Source organism: Epinephelus moara, chromosome 20 (genome assembly GCF_006386435.1).
Source record: "Epinephelus moara isolate mb chromosome 20, YSFRI_EMoa_1.0, whole genome shotgun sequence".
Taxonomy (NCBI): Eukaryota; Metazoa; Chordata; class Actinopteri; order Perciformes; family Serranidae; genus Epinephelus; species Epinephelus moara.
In genome coordinates, this window is record NC_065525.1 from 30,976,735 (window position 1) to 30,997,990 (window position 21,256).

The 21,256-nt window shown below is 39.0% G+C and overlaps 3 protein-coding genes across 3 annotated transcripts; 2 read left to right on the top strand and 1 right to left on the bottom strand.

Moving 5' to 3' along the window:
• Window positions 1-312: 312 nt before the first annotated feature.
• LOC126407934 (interleukin-17 receptor A) lies at window positions 313-6,952 on the bottom strand. Its single transcript, XM_050073223.1, has 11 exons — window positions 6,854-6,952; window positions 6,723-6,744; window positions 6,029-6,172; window positions 5,747-5,871; window positions 5,539-5,659; window positions 4,799-4,846; window positions 4,543-4,700; window positions 4,325-4,399; window positions 4,158-4,227; window positions 2,748-2,843; window positions 313-2,664 (listed from the first exon to the last, which is right to left on the bottom strand). The coding sequence occupies exons 1-11, from the start codon at window positions 6,950-6,952 to the stop codon at window positions 1,727-1,729; spliced, it is 1,896 nt and encodes a 631-aa protein (XP_049929180.1). The 3' UTR covers window positions 313-1,726.
• Window positions 6,953-13,530: 6,578 nt separating this feature from the next.
• On the top strand, window positions 13,531-15,816 carry LOC126407937 (troponin I, slow skeletal muscle-like). The gene is made up of 6 exons (XM_050073227.1): window positions 13,531-13,635; window positions 13,749-13,880; window positions 13,957-14,046; window positions 14,139-14,309; window positions 15,015-15,105; window positions 15,203-15,816. The coding sequence occupies exons 2-5, from the start codon at window positions 13,776-13,778 to the stop codon at window positions 15,099-15,101; spliced, it is 453 nt and encodes a 150-aa protein (XP_049929184.1). The 5' UTR covers window positions 13,531-13,635; window positions 13,749-13,775; the 3' UTR covers window positions 15,102-15,105; window positions 15,203-15,816.
• A 1,914-nt stretch (window positions 15,817-17,730) lies between these two features.
• Window positions 17,731-20,627, top strand: LOC126407938 (troponin I, slow skeletal muscle-like; the record flags this gene model as incomplete). The annotated part of the gene is given in 5 exon segments (XM_050073228.1): window positions 17,731-17,781; window positions 17,897-18,028; window positions 18,473-18,562; window positions 19,844-20,017; window positions 20,207-20,627. Coding segments are annotated over 5 exon segments (534 nt in total), but the record flags the coding sequence as incomplete, so codon positions are not given.
• Between the last annotated feature and the right edge of the window lie 629 nt (window positions 20,628-21,256).

The window sequence follows — 21,256 nt, forward strand, 5'->3', positions numbered from 1 at the left end:
TGAGTAAACTAATGACCCCTGACTGAGTGACAGCATAGACCAACTGATAAATTGTACAATAAACCCAAATAGGAAATGTAATAACTGCAGGAAATTTTATTATAATTAGCAATTTTGGATGAATTTTGAGCAGATTACTTCCTGTGAATATTACATCAGGGATGAGTTTCCTTGATATTATTTGGACCTTTAATTTTTTACATACTTAATAGGCTTCTTTTTTGACAAATCCAGTGTTTTCTTCTCACTGAAGCTTGACCATTTTCCCATCAACTCTTTGGTTGTTTTCTAATGCAGAATGAGGCTGTTAAGCAGAGGGTAATCTCTCAAGACAGATTCTGCAATTTACATTGTAGAGTAAAGGAAAAAAAAAAAAAATCCTTTTTTTTTTTTAACCGATGGATTTCCAGATTGAGCAGAGGGTGAAAGCTCTGTGAATATAGCTTGTGTTCAGGTCTTTACTGTTCCCTTATCCATATTAAGATTATTTTAAGTTTATATCTTAAATAAGAGATATAGGGCTACTGTTTATTTTCTCAAAAAGTTTTTTTAAGCCCAGTTTAGACCAATGATTCCCAACAAGACAAAACCGTTTTAGAACGTTGCAGAGAAAAGTTGCAGCGGTGTGAACTGGCCGCTCTGAGCTTGACTCAAGCCAGCAGATTATGTCAACTGCAACTCAGCTGGTATAACTGCTGGTGGCTGGATTTTAGAATGTTTAGCACTTCACCTGTTTCTACAGCCAGTCAGCTTGTAGTGAAGTCTGCTGGTCAAGTCAAAATGACAGCAGACAGCGTGTTCACTTGCTGTGACAGGTGCTCTGATGTCGGACGGTGGGGTGCTGCTCGCTGTATGTGCTCATGCCCCCCCCCACACAAACTTTCTCATTGACTGATTAATTGGCGCTGCTTACTTATATTATTGTGGCGTATCTATTATGAATACAGGCCATCTGATGCTTGTTTTGTTTGTTTTTCGCCGTTTCATCACTACTACAAATGCAGCTGTAGCCAGAATCTCACTATCACTATCCTCATTCACATTTTAAGAAGCTACAAATTATATTCAGCCACAAAATAAGCCTGAAAAGCTGAAAAACGGAGCGACAGTACATTGAGTTGTTGCATAGAGACAATACACTGTCTCATCTAGTTGCACTGGTGTGAACCTGCAGATTTTTAGAACAGTGCAGAATGGCACATTGAAAGTAGCTGCCTGTTTCAACTCATCTAGTCATGAATATTTGGTCTGAACTGGGCTTTACAGTACACTTCTTAAAATCAAGAATATTTGGGGGGTCAGGACCCTCAGGTTGGGAGTGGTATATTAAGAATTTGTCTCCTGAGTGAATGGATATTTAACATTAATGCAACATGCAAAAATACTGCAGAACTGATATTAAGTCTAGTTGATACATGGAAGATAAAATAAATACTATTAAAGAAACAACAAATGTGTCCAAAACGTCCACATATTTCTTTTTTTTTAAGTTCACATTGAAATCTGGTAACTGGTTAGAGACGTTACACAGATTCATCCGAGTCTTCTACATCCATAGGCCACATATCAGCTGATGACTTGTTCCAATATGATTTTAATATCTGCTTGTATCCACTAATGATTTCTGTCAGCAGATTTGTCTTAAATTGTGGAGCACGAATCACATCGGCTTTTGACAGTTTCATAAAAATGAAGATCTTCACAGATGTCTAAAAATGCAATTACATCAAACTTGCTGCATGTTCTCAGCATTAAAGGGGTTGACCTCAGCCGTCGTGCACATTTGAAACTCTTCAGCTACGTTCTGTCCTGTTCTATCTGCTGTGTAATCATTTTCTTGTGTTGTTACATGACTGGTGACTATGGTTGAGGCAGGTCGACGATATGCAGTAAGGTTTGTGGTTGTTTTTGTATTGTCACAGATTTCAGCTGAGTTTTCTTCAGCCTTCAACTCTGAGCTTTCCAGTAATTCATCTTCAAACCACTGTGGATGCTCCAGCTGGTATGCCTGAAAAGCCTCTATGGCGTCCCGCAGGGCTCTACCTGAGGGACAGTGACAATACTTGTCCTCTGAAAACCCTTTAATGTGATTCACTCTGCCGGGTTCGTGTTTCTCAGTGTCCAGGATTCGGAAAAAGAGCTCCTCAAACTGTTTCATCAGCTTGTATCGTACAGTGATGTTGAAAGGTGAAGGAACATCTTCTTCAGAACAAACGTCATCAAAGTAAGCCACAATGTATTTCTCAAACGACGTCGATCGAATAAAATGGGGGACCATGAGGCTGAGGGCTGGACTGAGCATGTCGCCTACAGGTGAGCGGGCGTCCTCTCTTAGAAAAACCTGTTTGTCACCACACATGGCTCTCCATTTAGCTTGTACTCCCCGTGAGCACAGGATTAGTATCTTATCTGAAGAGCTTTCCATTTGTTCTCTGTGCCAGTCCAACCACTGGATGCTTCCCAAAACTCCCAGTCTTGTAGAGTCCAGCAGATCCAGGACCACTTCAGTGCCACATTTGTTTGAGAGGAAGGCACAAAGCTTGAGGATGATGTTTTTGTATAAAGGGTGGTCGAGGGAGTAGATGATGAGAACTCTTCTTCTCTCTTGCACTTGAAAACCTTGTGGTTGTTGTTTGGCAGCAGATGACGTTGTGTTTACAGGATCTGAGAGGAGGGTGAAGTCCATTGATTAATTATCAATTCAGACTGTTTTCTATCCAATACTGTGCATTTATAGAAAGGCAAACCTTTATGAAAGGCTCTCCACAGTAAATAACCAAGGAATACACCAATGATGAGCAGCTCCACGGTTGCCTTTATAGCCCAAGTACGTGGTTGATAATCTAAAACAAATAAATACACACGATTAGATTAATACTTCTACAAATGCAAAAAGTGAATTCAAATATTATCATGCCAGTGATTCCCAGCCTGGGGGGGTTGACTGTATCGGCACCTTCATCCTACCTGAACTGTAGTCTAGTGACACTGATTGGGAGTGGTTTGTGTGTGCAGTGGTGTTGTGGGTGGAGGGAATTCACTTACTATGAGCCAATAGCTGTGGGGCAGTTCTGACTGAAGACAGGTGTGATTTAGGTGCTTCACTTCCTGGGGTATTTCAAGGCTATTCAAGAGAAGGCTGAGACACGGGGTCAAACATGGGGGGATTGCACATGCGCAGTGTAACTTGAAATGCGATGCTGGAGGGTGACAGCAGGGGCGCTAGATAAAAAGCGCAGGATCCACTCAGGCGATCAAGGTGTGCGCTTGGTGCGGTCTGCTAACGTTACCGTCATCAGGTTGCTTGTTGGCTAGCTAGCTAGCTCGCACTATCTGGCGTCTGTCATCTGTCCTGTTCTGCAAAATTGTCGGATTTTTCATATTACGATACCACGCCAGCTAGTATAACTATGCTGCCTCGTAATGTTAGCTGGTTAGCTAGCTAGCTACGTATGCGTGAACGTAACTGACGGGGTGACGTAGTAAGTGGTATCCCAATTCCTAGGGAAAGATTTCAACCCCTACCTCTTGCTGCTTCATTTCGAGGGCCAAGGGGTAGTGGGCAATGGCTAGGCCCTACCCCTAGCCTACCAAAGGGCTAAGGGGTAGTGGACAAGGGGGGGTATTGGGATTGGGCCAAAGTCTGAAAAGTCTGAAATCAAGGTTTGCAAGTTAGACAGTGTGTGGGCATCTAGTCTACAAGTTTTATTCTTCTCGTCCCTCTCCTGTGCACCTGTTTGAAAATAGATGTACAAAGTATTCCTTAGTTTTGCAGTCTGAAGTCAGCCATCACGTAATGGTTGCGTGACAATGAAGGACAACTACAGAATCAATCAATGTGTGACAAAAGTGGATCTTGGCCTGCTCTATTCAGTGTTTTTATCGATGTGAATGACCTGGTCTGTTGGTTTTGGAGAGGAAGAGACCTCTGCAGACAATTCAGCTTCTGCTAGGAACCTCCTGAACCTCCCTTAAATTTAAGCTGGATGCAATCAGCAATCCCTACCACTAGATGCCACTAAATACAACCCACTGCACCTTTTAAAGGGTCACAAGCCAAAAAGATTGGGAACCACTGATTTACTCTACACACCATATCGTTGTTGAAAACCTATCACAGTGTATATATATATTTATATTTAAAAAATCATACTTACACGGGCATAAATCAATTGATTCCTCGAGGCGCAGACAGTCATTCTTGCATCGAATAAAAAATGGCTGAATCTTAAAAACAAGGAAAGCTTTTGATGTTATATCTCAACATGTAAGTTAACTTTATCAACTGTTGGGAGTGGGACATTAAATAAAAAACTGAACTCACTGTTAACAACATTTTACACTGTGAGATCTGCCATGAACCAAACTCAAATGTCGCATTCAGCGATGTTGTGTTTCCCTATGGAGGAAGGAAATGACAACATTATCATGTGTGCATCTTATAGTAATTCATCCTAAACAAGCAGTGAATCATATGCGTAGTTATTCTACCATCATCATCATCATCATTGATCGTATAAATGACAAATTCAGTGTAATTACCTTTGAGACATTCTTTGAGGAATGGAAACCATGACTCTGGAGGGAGACTCTATATCTCTCTGAATACTCTGCAGCCTCAAAACCCACAAAAATGGAAAATGTTTTACGTTCCTTATTCAGAGACACATCAGTGGTCAGGTGGCGATCCCATACACTACCTGAAATATCAAAACAAGCAGAGCACAATGTCGACATAGTCCTGGATCTCCCACAGTTGACCATTAAAACTCTTGAGATGTAAAGAATGTAAATTTACCATTTTCCAGACATATTACGGCATTTTGGATTCTTCTGTCTCCACATCCTGGCCATGAGAGTAAATATTATAAGAAGATGATTAGAGAGCTTTAACGTTTGTTATGTACTGCATTTACGAGTACCAGATAACTCACTGAATTGTGGTAATCATTCTGAACATCTGAGGGCGCTTTTAGATGCAAAAAGAGAGACAATCAGTTCACTCAGGACCACTTTAGTCAAAGAAAACTTAATTTCCATTTGCAGTATTATATTTGGCAGCATGGCTCTGTTCTGGGGCCTCTCTGCCTTTCCTAGGCCTACACAGAAAAACTCTTCCACGAGCCTACATGGAAAGCCTGAGGCAGGGAGAGCAGCAGCAAAGACCCCCTGGAACAGAACAGCAGCATCAATGACAAAGTCAGACACTGCATGAAAAGGAGGAGCTGGGGTGGAGGAAGGTTGCAAAGCAGCTTGCAGAGGAAGTAGCAACAGTAGGCAGGCCAGAGCAGTTTAAATAGGGCGCCTTGAATGAGATTTGCCAATTGGTTGCATGGAAAGGAATCATGTGATCTATCAGCTGACTCCCTTCCATCAATCAGTTGTTCCATCAGTTGATTGGCTGTTTGAGATCACGCTGCTTCTTCTCTTCATCACTATAATCAATATAACTTATATATAACTTAAATACTTATATAACTTATAATAAATGGCTCCCTGGTTTTACATGCAAATCCCAGGGATGTGGAGGTAACTCACCTGGGATGGTAATTTGCTTTCTTATTACATAGTCTCCAATGTCAGGTTCTGGCAGATTAATAACGGACACCCTGTATGTATGCTCAGGCTCCACCACGACTCCATTCAAGGAAAACGTCCACTGCTAAAGAAAAACAAGTCTGTAACGTCCATACTGTTCGCCACTGTTACAGCAATAGTTAAATAAACAGGTGTGTTACAGTCTTACCTGCTCATTTTTTGGACACTGCTGTTGAGTTGAGTTGAGTTTGTAAGAAAACTGCACACACATACATTGATATGTACTTTCATCCCGAATATTTATCTCTGATCCACGAAGAGCTTTCACACTTCCTGTGAATAGAAGATCATGTGTATTTTATATGAATGTTTCTCTGACGTCTTTGATGAAAGACTGGTTGGTGTACAATTTGCATTTGATGCATTTTAAAATGTGAGCTACAATAAACAACACTGTACTTTTAAAATACATAATCCTAGCATTACTTACCATCTGGTTTTATTTTCCATGTAACACTCAAAACAGGAACAGGCCCATGTTCGTCCATCCAGACTCCCACATGCTCAGGACCCCATTCTGGGTCGACAGGAGCATGTTGTCTGGGTGCGACCAGGCGTTTGTCTGAGCAGTTATCTGACATTTAGTAAAAGTGTATAAGTTATAATGTGAACTATGGAACACTATGGATCTAACATGTACAACAAATCACCATAATCCAGAAGCAGTAAAAACATAGCAGCAACCAGTCTTTTCTGGCATCAAAGGAGAAACAGGACATGTTTCTGACCTCAGCCTCAGCTTTTTAAGATGATCAACCTGAGGTTTAAAAGACAGGAAGCCAAATACCGAGATATTTGTAACAAGTGACAACCTCTAACTTCTTTCTCTGAGCAGTAATAACATCAGGAGTTTTCACAAATTGTGTGCCCCTAATGTCAATTTCCCCATGGTATCAAAAATGGTATCTACTGTAATATTGACATTTTAAAGGTACTGTATTGAAGTTAAACATTCCAGTATCATGACAACGATAGTGTGTGAGCAAATAAAGGTCAAATTAAAATGTCATATCCTGCACAGATCATTCCACCGTGCTAAGAATGAGACAAAATCTATGCTTGAGTATATAAACTGAGTTAGTGTTTGAACTTTATTCTACTGACTTGACAAATAAGATACTTACTAATTTTACAGTTGTCAAGACCCTGAAAAAAAAAAACAGAAGAAAGGAGTGACTTGATGAATCTACGACTGTAAATTCAAATTAGTCTCCTTCTATAAGAGTGCTTGTTTTGTAACAGATTAAATCCTCACCAGCTGATTGCAGTCCAGACGCTTGTCCAGAGTCCTAAGAGAAGACGACACTGACAGTCCAGCTGTCAAACAAAAACAAAACAAGGGAACATGGATCATTCTGCTGTAGCTCCACAACACAGGTTGAAAAGCATGAATAAATGAGAACAATAATCAACTCCAGTTAGAAGATGGTTCAGTGTTTTGTTTGAACAAACGCAGAGAAGGTTCACTGTGATCTGATGTGAACCAGAGTGTTTCATATTTATCAGGCACTGACATCTGAATACGCAGAAAGGATGCTCTTATCAAATGTGGTTTCTAGTTTCCACTCTTCTGCAGAGCGCTGCATGGGCTGCAGATACTGCTGTTTTAATCTGCAATTTTCTGCAGAACTACGTGAGAACTAGAGGGTAGTTTTTCCTCTTTATTGCTGTTTGTAGGTCTGTGGATTGATGCAAACTGCAAACCAGTATGTCAAAACATCAAACAGTCACTAGGGGGCAGCAGGGGCCAAATTAATAAGAGTGAAATGTCCAGTTCACACAGTTTAAATTTGGGTGGCTGGAAACAGTTTTACAGTAAAATACTGTACAAGAAATTTGTCATATTGTAAAGCGAAAGTTGTTGAACCAAGTCAGAATTTGTTTACATGTCTAAACTACTTTTGGTAGGTATTTTTAGCTTTATTAGTCGGCCATTAGTAGAAAGGTAACAGGTTATGAGGGGAGAGACAAACATGCAACAAAGATCCCTCATTGGACTTGAAACTAAGACGTTGTGATTATAAAATCATTGTCTTAAATGTCGGCCAATGTAGGTCACTGGGACACCCCTTAAACCCCCTTTTAACATCCCATCTGACCTCTCATAACCCCCCAGGCATCAACACCTAAATATACAGACACCAGAACATCTTGGTCCAAAGGATCAACACATGAGGGCCCGGGATTACGACCACTAAACCTTCCACTATTCACTGCTTGGTTACCAGGGATTATATTCTATAGGACAAAAAAGTGGCTGTGGTTATGTGTTAATTCCTGTTGCTACATCTACTTCTGAACACTGAGCTTCTGTATCACCTTACGTAACTCTAAGATAGACAGACATGTGCCACTTAAATCTGACCAGAATAGACTGTAGAGGCTGTGTTTGATCACTGCTCTGTGGGTGAGTGGTGTCATGGGAATTGTGATTCAGTCACCATGGTGGCACCTTGATCCAAACATAAAAATACACCTTTATATACCACAGCTACTGTCAGTCATGATGTGATCTGTTCAGTACTAAGCATTTATCAGCAGTAGACGAACAACTCAAATGGTTTATAACACACTATAATGTAGTTGTGATCAGATATAAGAACTTTTTTTGTTTTTGTATGTGTACCTGTTGACAATTAAAACTCCTACTGATGAGGCATCCATGACTGGTGAAATTTCTACATGCTTGAAATGTGCTTATGTGTCTCTTTCTTTTTATTTATGCTCTTAATGTTTTGTTTATAACATCAACATGCAGAGTTCTTGCCTAAAATTGCTGCTCGAGGGACAAAGTATTTCTGAACTGAACCGGGAAAAAAGTAAACATAATATAACACAGGGGTCCTCAAACTTTTCAATGCCAAGGCCCCTCTAATAGCATTGTCTTAGGGCCGAAGCCCTTCTTTCGCAAAATGTCCTTAAAAACCACTTGAAAATACTAAAAAGGAGAAAAAAAACAACAACAAAAATAAATAAAAATAAAAATAAAAAACACCAGCAACAAAAAAACCCAACTTCTTATTATATTTCCTTACCTTTATTAATTAATGTAATAAGAATTATCATTTGTATAAATGCATAATCTTACTGTCTTACTATATCTTGCTATATAATGACGAAAACTCTGTCTGTCTGTGTGTCTGTTACACGTTTTTTTCCTCACTGACTTGGTCAATCCATGTGAAATTTGGCACAGTGGTAGAGGGTCATGGGAAGATGCGAATGAAGCAATATTACATCAATTGGCCAAAGGGGGGCGCTACAGCAACCGATTGAAATTGCAAACTTTAAATGGGCATATCTCATGCCCCATATGTCGTAGAGACATGAAACTTTGCACAGAGATGCCTCTCCTCATGACTCGAGAACCCATAACTTCCGATTATACAGATTTTCCTCCATTTTGCATTTTTTGAAAAACACTTAAAATGGATCTCTTCCTAGGAAGTTTGACCGATCTGCATGAAACTCGGTGAACATAATCTAGGGACCAATATCTAAAGTTCCCTCTTGGCAAAAGTTGGAAAACTTACTAAAACTGAGCTTCTATAAGGCAATGACTTTAACTATCTGCCTTTCAACGTGCTACCTTAACTACTAATGTACAGTTTTAGCCCACTAACTATCCCACTATTGGCAATGGTACTACTGTACTTTCAATAAAGCAATCGTACTATCAAATTCACAAAAACTCTGTCTGAATACATTGCTCTTCTTAATGGGTTCAGTTAACTATTTAATCTGCAATTTCCTATGACCTGTATCCCAAACACACACCATGTGAAACTGTACATGGGCAACTGTGCACTCAGTGGGTATGGACTAGTAATAATAGTAATAATAATAAAAATTCCTTGTATTTCAATAGGGTCATCACACCACATAGACCTCAGGCCCCAACAATAACAACAACAATAATAATAATAAATGATTATCATTTATTATTATTATTATCATTATTATTTGCTGAGGCCCCACTTTGAAGATCACTGATTCAACATACTAGTAATAAAATACAACAAATTGCCTTCATAGAGTTTAAACAGCCTGGGATTTGCACCCATTTCTTTACAGGTAATTAATGTTTTATAAGACACTGTTAGCACTTGTTTATGTGTGTAATCATGTCATATGTTATACCGTCTTATTAAGCATTGGTTAACTGTTTATATGACAGTTTCAGATGCATCATAGGAGGAGTTTCAATCGTTGACAAATACTTACAAAAAAAAAATAAAGCTTTTTTGTATTTGCTAACAACTACATTACAGTGTATCGCTTTAGCAACTGAATCCCAGCCCCAGGGTTCATAGTAGGCTAGTGGCTAACAGCAGTGTGGGGTCTAATCCGTGTAACTGCAGCAACAAAAGTTTGCTGATCCAGCTGGGACTCGGTGCAGTTGAGAGGAAAGTCCAGGATCAGACCCCTGGTGCTTGGTATTACTGTGGCTAAATATGAGCTGTTACAGGGAGTGAAGTGAAGGTCTGTCTCCGCCGAACCTCCACTGCAAAATGTGTACAAGAGAATCACATCATGTGAGGACTCTGTTGTGGTGTATGCCGGTTATCTGTTGATGTTGACGTACGCCATTTCGTAATGTTAGCACACTGTTAGCGTTGATCTAATGAGAGGGAAGGCACGGGAATGCGCATAATGTCAAAAAATCGTCCTTAGACCTTTACATAGTCAGTCTACGGGCTGTTATAGGCAACTGAGAAAGTCGGGGAAGGCCTCAGTTTCAAACTTACATTACAACCTGGTCACCCACTGGCAATAAAAAATGATTAATACATGTACAAGGTAACATGCAGTACCTTTAATTGATCCCGTTCTTTGGTTTTTGACCAAAAACCTGCAAAACAAAGGGCATTTCCATCCCTCCACCTATTAACTCTTTAAAACCTGACTTTAAAGGGCACCTTTAAAACAACCAGTCATTGATGTTAGCCTCTGCCAGTACACCCCATGACGCATACTCAAAAAGCAGACATGCTCAGGGCGCCTGATATCTGCGGAGCGGATAAGTCAGCTGTCAGTTAGGTGAGGGACGTGTGAGGTGTGCCCTTCTGCATTGCAATCACATGAGACAAATAGGTCACGGGTTGAGGGCAAATTAAAGAGGGTTGCGCTGTGGCTGCAGCGATTGTCAGGTGGACAGGGGGTCTATTTTAGCGAGCCATTCACATGAGACTTTGAATACATAAATCTTTGACTAATAATCATGAAGTGCTTTTTGTTTTCCTGACTCACTACTGTCACTGCCCTCTCTGATTTCCTCTCACCTTCAAGGTAAGTTTCATATAATCAACCAACGCTATTTACCACAAGAAGATAAAAGTCAGTCAGATTTATTATAGTCATTAAAGGGCGCTCTTTAATCTGACATCGCAAGAATAACTTCTTGTCCTCCTGCAATTTAAGTCTCCACAGCGATGTGTTTGTTTAGGTAAAGCTGAGTCTGGCTTTAATGTAGGAAGTAATGAAGATGGTCTATCGGCACTCCCTTGATACATTTACCGTGGCTGGTATTTATATGAGGGAATTCCTGCTATGTGGCTACTTTTGTCAAGGTCTTAAAGTAACTTCTTGATCATGGCTCTCCAGTTCTGACTTCTACGACACCTCAAGCTTCTCAAAGATCTTTTGATCCTCTGAGTGAAGAAATGTAACCCGAGGCTTGAACTGCCTGCCAAAGTATCGGTGGCTGGTAAGAGGACTCTTGACCCGTTGATGCGGCCGAAAAGCTGGTGTGATAAGTGATGATGACTCGCTCGTATGAACTGGCGACCTCCTGGGTGGAGGGAGGCTGTGGGCTTCATAAAACTGCCTGCTGCTTGGCTTGTTACCTTGACATTCGCACCCTGTCAGGCTGACTTTATCTAAATTGGATATATTACTGTGTCGTGTCAGAGGTATTGACCTCACCTATATCTGTGCATTGGTTTATAATGCTGTGGTTAAATTAACTAAAAATAGGAAGTATTGTACTTGAAAAGTCAATGCTGCAAAGAGAAGGTCAAAGAAAGAGAGAGGAAGAAACAGGGGAAGAGATGAGGAAAACGAGATCTTCCAAAATATAAAATAAGCCATGTTGTCAATCCTGGAAGATTGTGATTGAGAACTTTTTAAAATGTATTTATTTTTCTAATTCTAATTACCCTAACATACTGAACGGGTTTGGTGTTGTCTCTTGGCTGCCAAATCTTTCTCTGGCACCATCAAGGCCACAACAGCTGCAGAGACACACCAAAGCATGGTGGCAATGTGGCTAAATATAGCTGCGTAACAGGGTCCTCATTATAACAACAGAAAGGATTATCTGGTTCCGAGGGAATACTGACTCGTATCTAAAAAGCCCCTGAGGACAATAAAAACTAGTAAACTGTTTACTGGATGAATTAATCTGTCACATTAACTGTAGACAATACTACTGAGACTTAAGTAAATAATCATTTTGATTATTAGTACTATGTCTAGTCTGATAAACTATGAGAAGTGTTAAAAACACATGCAATGAACTTTCTTTCTGCTCCAAAGGTACCGAAAACTGCAGACATGTCTGAGGGGTGAGTATTATCTTACAAATGGAGACACAACTTTATACGCTATTTGTATATCGAATAATAACACATCTTTATATCTTCTGTCTTCTTTTCTGTCACATGTTGATGAAGACCGGTGAGTTGATTTCTTTTCTTGTCTTTAAAGATGCTATTGAGAACATTAGCCACTAGATGTCGCACTTCCCCTTAAATTGCATTCATGTCACCAGGAAGCACAAGTGGTTGCCACTTCGTTGCACAGCCTGCATATTTCATGGTTGTGTGGAGAGACACTTAGGCAGACTCAGTTTTGTCAAGTGATTAATCTTTTGTGGTAATGAATTTACTTTAATCTAATCTAATCTAATCTGCCTTTTCTTAAAATATTCTAGCTTTATGGTATTATTAGGATATGGGTAGCTAACTCTAGCTAGCCTAAAAAGTTCCACCCTTATTGGTTATATGTCTCATCATATTTGGGAGGGAGAAAGGCCACTGATTTAAACCATAGGCAAGGAAAGAAAAGTACCAGCCCACAGTAACTTCACAGTACTCCAGGGATGATGTTTTCTGTAAGCTGATGCAGAAGTTGGCGTCCCCCTGCTTCCCTTGTCAAACAACCTATAGGGTTTTTCCATTGGATTTTGGATTATTGCAGAAAATAAGCTCTGTAGCAACAGAAGGTTACGATACTTACACATTTTGTTCTGCAAGATAATCATTATAAATGAACACCACTTGCTTAAATGCAATCGCCAGAAGTAAAAAGCTAACGCTAATCTATACATTAGCTACACCACTGTCGGATGACTTAACATCCCTAACATCCATTCAGCGTGTTCGGTGTGATGACATTCTGTTGTCTCATTTAGCCACTTGTTAGCGACCCCTTTTTTTAAGACACATAAATATAAAAAAAAATCATAAGTGGTGTGCTTACTGAGATATTTTATGTTGTAGAGCAAAATCTCTTAAGCCTGTGTTAACCATAGACCTTATTTCAGGCATCAAACCTATTCAGAAAACATTGTTGACTTCAAGACTAGGAAAGCAGGAGTGCTAAAATGCTAACTCATCTCCAGGTTTTAGGACTTATTCCTGGGGCAATCCATGAGCTCTGCAGCAGGGACAAAGTCTGCACACACACAGTTACATGACATGTTATCTGATGACTATAATGGATTTACCGACAGCACTGAACCATTTCAGTGTTGGTGTAAGTTTGGTGTACGTTTACCTTGTGCTATCCAGGGCATACTTTGAACTGACCCCTCCGCCCACAACTTGCAACTACAAAGACTTTTAATTGCTGACGATACGGACATACCACGTGAAACCCAAGTCAATATATTTTTGGCTCACGAGCCTTGTAAGATATATTGATTCATTCACATTTAAAAAGCTATACTAATGACTCAATTTGATATACAATGTATTCTTATCCTTCACACAGAGGAAGCCAAAATATTCAGCAACACGCCGGCTGCATTTGAAGGTAGGTCTCACAGACCTTTAGGCCACGTGTGAACAGTATTTAACAGTATGCCACACGCTCTAAGAACGCCTCAGTTTTCATCTAGGGCTTATTGACGCCTTACTATCTTACAGTCCAAACTGCTGAAGAAGGCAGCTTCTATGCTCGTGGCTGAACGTGAACAGAGGCAACAGGAGAAGGAGAAAGTTGTGAACGAGAGCTTCCCTCCTCTGAAGTTGTCAGGTCTGTCAGTCCAGGAACTCCAGGTACCGACACAGCAAATCATGCCTATTCAATCAGTATGATTTTACATCATCTTGACTGTTTCCTTTCTCTTCACAGGATCTTTGCAAAGAACTACATAAAAAAATTGATGTTGTCGATGAAGCTCGTTATGATATGGAGGTTAAGGTGTCCAGAAATGAGACAGAGGTACAGTTAAACTGAATCAGAAGCTCACAAATAATATCTCAGACATTCACTGACCTTTCAGGATGTTGACACGTGTAATGTTTGTTGCACAGATCCAGACACTGAATCAGAAGATCATTGGGCTGAAGGGGGCGAGGAGGCCCAGCTTAAAGAGGGTGAAGAAAACTACAGACGACATGCTGGGCGCATGCACCGACAACTCCAAACTCATGAAGGCTGATTTCAAGGCCAACCTGAAGACAGTGAAGAAGGAGGAAGAAAAGGTAAAGCTGGGGGCTGAGACAATCATCCACAAAATAAGAAAGTGCATCAAAGGGACAATCTAGATTTATAAATCTAGATTGTTTTGGTGTGAGTTGCTGAGTGTTGTAGATATCGGCTGTAGAGATGTCTGTATTCTCTTGAATATAATGGAACCAGATGGCACTCGGCTTGTGTTGCTCAAAGCACCAAAAGATAGATTTGAAAAACTCAACAGCAATGTCTCTTTTCAGAAATAATGTCCTGGCTATTCAAGATAATCCACAGACCTTGTTGTGAGCAGTTTCATCTAGGAACTATTTTCCGTCTACCAAACTACACCCACCAACTGCTTCCCCACACAGAAGGAGGTGTGCATCTACTGCTAGCTCACCTAGCACCACTAAGCTAGCTAACATTATGCCTCACCCAAGGAGGACGCTGTTTATGTTTACATCTCACACTGACACAAGCCTCTTGTCCACGAGTAGATGCACTCTTCCTTCTGCGCAATGATACAGTTGGCAGGTTAGTTCGGTGATATTATCACTGAGAGAACGCAGACATCTCTACGGCTGATATCTCTAACACTCGGCAACTCGAACCAAAACAATCTAGACTGATAAATAGTTCTACATTTAAGAGAAAAAATATGTATGTTTATTTTTTTATTCTGGGGTGAACTGTCCTTTAAAAAGTAGATTACAAACAATCTTTTATCTTTGCAGAGGGAAGAAGTGACTGACTGGCGTAAGAATGTGGAGGCCATGTCGGGTATGGAGGGCAGAAAGAAGCTGTTCAATGCTGGACAATAAAAAGGTGCTACATTAGCAACACATCATCTTGCCTAAAGTAAACCTTACAATGTTCAAGTTTTTTTTTCAAAATTAAATCCCTTTGTTTGTCTTTATTTCAGATTCATCATCCAAATTCAAGAAGGAGTTTCTAAAGCTAGTTTTGTATAGACTGAGGCAGAGATTAAATTAATGCACCATTTAGATTATGCCGTGTTAAAATAGTTTTAACCTTGATTTAATGTAAACATGTATGTAAAATATACTACTGAATGCCACGGAAGAGAGGGTGTAGGTTTCATTTCAACACTGGGGGGGACACATATGAAATGGGGGGTTTTAGGGGGCTCTCCAAAAGAAAAATTTGAGCATCAAGCACTTAATTTCCCACATTCTAGTGAATTTTTATGCACAAATCTGTGCCTTTTCTGCATTAATTTATAATGTAAATGTCTTTGTCAAAATAAAAGTCCCCTGATACTGCATTTTTATATTGAGGGGTTGAGGGGGATGTGTCTCCTGCACCCACCTCCTGAAATCTGCAGCTATGCATGAATGTATTAAAATAAATTGTGTAGTATACAGTACACTTTGTATACTGAGATTGTGCTAAAGAAGGGCTTATTAAGCTTTATGAGTTTGTCTTTTAAAGTGCTGTATTTGTATTACACAGATGATGGCGCTGCTTCACTATCTGTAATACATGTGATGCTGATTAAACAACTTTACTGCTTGGCTTCTTTGGTTTACTCAGATTAATGGATTTATTTTTATTCTATTTAATAATTACCTTAATCACTACCTGTCACCCCCTGCTCTTGGTGTAGAGCAATGGGAGCATGGTGGTAAAACTGGTGTTGGGGGAGCTCATATAGAAGTGTGGTGATATACAGTAAACTAGCTGTCAAGACAGAGGAGGCTATTTTGGATGGCCACTCACAAGGAGCCATTAAATCTAACTTGAGTTCCCCTCTGGTCATTTCAAGACAGCCACTGCTCACCTCAACAGGTTTTCTGCAGAGATAGAAAAGGTATGTTGATTTTTATGATTATGATGATGATGATGATGATGATGATGATGATGGTAATTTGGCTTTAAAGTACATAAGAGGATTATGTACTTTAAAGTGCTGCTGCATTTATCTGGAATAATTTAAAGAGTAGCAGGAGCCTTGTTAGGCCAATAAAAGCATAAACATGAAAATGCAAGATTTAACACAGTTGCACAGGTTAGGTTGAGTATAACAGAAAGTCATTAATCTCTGTACATCTGTAATACTGGACACGCATCATTTTAACAGGGTTCCTACAGCTTAGGGCAAAGTAGATTTAAGACTTTTAAAAACTTTTTGATGCCACTTGGATGAAATTTAAGATCAAGTTTCCAACAACCAAAATTGATTAAATAAAAGTTACTTAGGGTTAGGGACAAGTTTGCTCAGAGTGTTTATTGCAACAGAAAATATGACTTTTTTCAAAAAGTTAGATGATCTACTTCAAATGCTAAACATAATTTAGAGTTGAAGACATTATCAGAAAATTATCCATTTGGTCTGCTATGAAAAAAAAAAACTTGTTCATTGATTCAGATTCAGCAATTTTTTCAGTAATTTTTCAGTATTTCTAAAACAAATAGATATTACCTTTTTTTTTTTTTAGATTTTACAACGCACTGTCAGGAAAAAAAAAGATTTATGATATCCTACTTCTCATGTCTTAGCTTTTTTAAGAATTTGGAAAGATTGATTTAAGACATTTTAATACCAAATAAGGCCTTATTTTTAGATCAATAAATTAATTGCCCTTTAAGACTTTTAGAGCATCCACATGAACCCTGATTTACATCTTGTTACATCCTCTTATTGTTTAAATTAACTTATCAAATAATTAAAATGGCAACGTACACTTTACAGTAGCAGCAAACCATACAATTCTCAATAATTTTAACAAATGCTGCAGGGAAATTGTTTCTGTTACACAGAATAAGATGATAGTTTTGTTACATATATGTTTTATTTGGCAAAAACAAACTCTGAGTCTGGCTGATTGAAAAAATGGATCGACTCCAGCTGGGATTAAAATAGAAACATCATTCAAACAATCCGCAGCACTCACACACGCAGTGTTGCTAATTTAAAGGCTTAATGTTGGTATGTTACCATACCAAGATATGGATGACTAACTTGGCTCAGTCAACAAAAGGTGGATGCACAAAGCATACAGTGGTAGATAAAGATACGGCTTCATGAATCACAAAATAACAAAATGTTGTACTTGTAACTGTATAAAATAATACAAGTAATTTTGTAAAATGTTTTACATAAATGTTAAACAGGAAAAATACTATTATACTGCATGTATGTACTGAATAGTGTGTTTTTTCTGACTTTATTATGACTTAATTTTTACAGACAAAAGCCAATCATGTCTGAGGGGTGAGTTTTTCTAATTATGTAAATCAGTATTTGTAAAATCAAATCACGTTCTTTGGATCTTTATCATGTTGATACTAAATCTTATCTTGTTTCATTCACTTTCCGACATCATTATGTCCACCACAGCCAGGTATGTTATCTAAAAATATCTTAATTTAGATATCAAATGTATTTTTGTATAACTGTTGCTGCATAAAACTTTTTCTTTGCTCCTTTTGTTGTAGAAAAAATCAAAGATCTCTGCATCTCGCAGACTGGCTCTCAAGGTATTGTGTTTGTCTTTACTGCAACTTATAATAATTCAGCAAAAATAAAACTTAATGACGCCACCCACAAGTTCCCAAAATAAGAGTGACCATTCTCATTTTCTTATTCGATTAGACCAAGCTGCTGAAAATGGCAGCTGTGATGTTGGAGAAGGAGAAGGAGGAAAAAAGGCTGGAGAAAGAAGCAACTTTGGGTGAGCGGGTCCCTCCCCTTCAGCTGTCTGGTTTGTCCATGCAGGACCTTCAGGTATGTGCAGGTCACAGCGTGAGCCACCAATCACACTACAATCAAACTACATGGTTGACATGCTCCGTAAGCAGGCATCCCTCTGATGTTCATAGATGACATGCATACAGTATGTTCATATGCAGGAGGTGCATAAGAGGAGAAGGGCCTTGACGTCTACATTTTATATTTTGGGCATTTAGATGCCATTATTATTTAAAGCAACCTTTAATAACTCATACTATTATTACGTCACACATTATATACACAAGTAACCACTCAAAATGAGTGAAACAATCAATAGAGTAGTGATAAAAGACATCAGGCTTCCTGTTGTAATGGTTCATAAATAACTAAGAAAAAAATAACATTTGAGTTTGAGATGTGAACAGGAAGCCGGAGGATTACAGGGCTGTCAATACTTTGCTCAGTAAATATGATAGGACTCTTTCTCTGTGTCTGCAGGCTCTGTGCAAAGAGCTGCACCACAAGATCGATGTCGTAGATGAAGAGCGCTACGACATTGATGCCAAAGTGGCCAAAAATAACAAGGAGGTATGTTTATGTCTGTTTGTATTAATTTAATCTACATGTAGATTTAATTTTGTGTTTACCTCATAGATGTGTTCACCATTAATTGATCAAGTAAACAAAATTGTTTTTTTACATTCAGCTTTATCATCATTGTGGGAATACTTATTCAGCACTTACACTATTGGACGGGTGTTTATGTTTCAGGCAGGAAGAAATACTTTGTAAGAGGTCAGCATATCACAGGAGTTACAGGACTCCTTTTCCTGAACGGCTGCCGGTATTCTCTGGCGGCAATTCACCGCAAAATCAAACAGCAGCAGCTTTGAGTGGCCCCTGCAGCTTTCCATAGACACTGCATGGCAGCTCGTTGTGAACCACACTCCACAACTGCTTGGTGTGTTTTTGATATTAGACAATTCATCTCCACTTCCTGCTCTGGCAGTATTACAGTTTAGCCTCCAGCTTTTCTAGCAATGTTTTTCAGTTCTTAGCTTCTTTAGGTAATGCATCAACCAGGTGGTGCTCACGATGAAGGCTCTGGTGTTGGCTGGATTTGCAAAATAAAAGCCCCTAGTTGGTAAGAGCAGTTCACAGGGGCCCCTGGACAAGGCTGGATCTTCTAAATACAAGTCCCCATGAATATATTAGTTTAACCAGAGGCCCAGGCAAAGCTTGATTTTCAAAATAAAAGCCTCTAGATGGTAATTTGATCAAATTCACATTTTCAAATTTTCAATAGTCTTTAAATCTTCAATCTACTCCACTTAGAAATTCCACTACTCTCCAGGCTTTTATCTACTGACTTCACTGAGGCTTTGAACAGGTCATAAAGCAATTATATTGCACCCGTACATTTTACAGCTACTGCTTTCGTATACTTTCAGCTACAGAGGCCATTCAAATGTCAAAGTGTTGTGCTTGTTAAGGACATTTATGCTTGTAATTAGCTTTTTTCCACATCATATACTTTAAATACAAAACATCCCCTTTTCAGCCCTTTAAGCTGAAAGAGAGCTTAACAAGACTTCTAATGACCTTGTCTACTGTATATATTTGTTTTACTGACTGCTCGTCTGCTTTTTATTATGTTGTTTCTTGTTTCTGGTAAGCAGAAGACATATTTCCACCCCTAGTGGACAACAAAGATATAGTCTATTCTAGTCTATTAGTAAATCTTAGCTTCCACCTTTGACAGCATTACAGTCTAGCCTTCAGCTTTCCTAGCAATGAATTTAAGCTCTTAGCTTCTTCAAGTGGTCATGTTGCAAACTTTTTACTCACATTTTAAATTGTTTTCTGCAGATTGAAAATCTGTCTCTGAAGATCATTGAGCTGAAGGGTAAGATGAAGCGACCTGCTCTGAAGAGGGTGAAGATCTCAGCTGACGCCATGTTGGGAGCTCTGCTGGGCGCTAAGGTCAAAGAGTCTGTGGACTTCAAGGCCAACCTGAAGACTGTGAAGAAAGAGGAGGAGAAGGTAAGTGCGGCCGGCAACTATAACAGCATATAGTTCTTTAAGTTTTCAAGATTATGTCAAACTGGCTTGACTCCTTGTTTTAAACTCAGATTAAATTTGAATTATAGCACAACGTTTTGGTATTGGTCATGTTATTTTTGGGGTGTGAAAGTACAGTATCACTAAGAATTATTTTCTTCTTATAAACAGAAAGAGGAGGTGACTGACTGGCGTAAGAACGTGGAGGCCATGTCTGGTATGGAGGGCAGGAAGAAGCTGTTCAATGCCGGGCAATAGACATTATATTTATTGACATTCTATATATGAATGCCATTTTACAACAATTAAAGAAAAGTATGTTCCTTTTACAGCTCACAACAGTAAATCAAGAGTGTATGCATGAGTGTGTACATAGACTTCACATTTACAATATACAAAAATATTCAGAATTAAAGAAATTGTGTATATTTTGCATATGTTGTCGTGTTGTTGTAGTGTTGGCACTTTTATAACTGTCTACACTTTCACCACAGATAAACTTATAGTAAGATTTACTGTGTGTTTTGATCTTGAAATGCCTGGAGAAGACGGTTTATGTCATGACAATAAATACTTCTATTCAACACAGAGATCCAGTGCTGCACTTTTCTTTTTAAATATCTACTTTACAATTCACTGTACTGAAACATAACATCAGCCAGACGGTGATAACAGTTCCAGATTGTCAACAGAAGCAGCTGGGAACAAAACTGTTGAATCATCTTTGTAAATCAAAGCCGACATAACAGTCACTGTGAACATCCAAAAATAAGAGAGGTCGCAGGTTCAGGGCTGCAATAAAGCCCTCAGAAAGAGCAACAAGGGAACAGGCTGAGTCACAGCACCAATCAACACTACAAGAAAAAAATGATATTGAAACATAAACATAAAGCAAAATAATAATAAAAAAATGCTGCTTCCAGATTTGCTGTTTGTCTTTGTCTTAATATGATGACAAACTAAATATCTTCAGATCTGGGACTAATCTAGAAGACTTAGTTTGAAGACACTGACTCTTTGGAAACTTTTCAATGTAAGGAATGAAACCAGACAACAATTAGCAGACTATTGAGTAAAATACTAAAACAGGATGCCATTTAGTAAATGTATTTTACTGCTGTCCTTTCAGTCTTGACCCAAAAGTACAAGTATCTCTCTCAACACTGCTTCTAATGTGGTAAATCAGTAATGATGGAAGACAAAGCACAGTATATTATGGTG

Coding starts and splice junctions, on each gene's coding strand:
- LOC126407937 (XM_050073227.1), top strand. CDS start 13,776: ATGCTCGTGGCTGAACGTGAACAGAGGCAACAGGAGAAGGAGAAAGTT. Junction 13,881..13,956: donor TGTCAGTCCAGGAACTCCAG/GTACCGACACAG, acceptor TTCTCTTCACAG/GATCTTTGCAAAGAACTACA. Junction 14,047..14,138: donor TGTCCAGAAATGAGACAGAG/GTACAGTTAAAC, acceptor TTTGTTGCACAG/ATCCAGACACTGAATCAGAA.
- LOC126407934 (XM_050073223.1), bottom strand. CDS start 6,952: ATGATCCATGTTCCCTTGTTTTGTTTTTGTTTGACAGCTGGACTGTCA. Junction 6,173..6,722: donor TCTTGACAACTGTAAAATTA/GTAAGTATCTTA, acceptor ACTAAATGTCAG/ATAACTGCTCAGACAAACGC. Junction 4,228..4,324: donor AGTGTAAAATGTTGTTAACA/GTGAGTTCAGTT, acceptor CTTGTTTTTAAG/ATTCAGCCATTTTTTATTCG.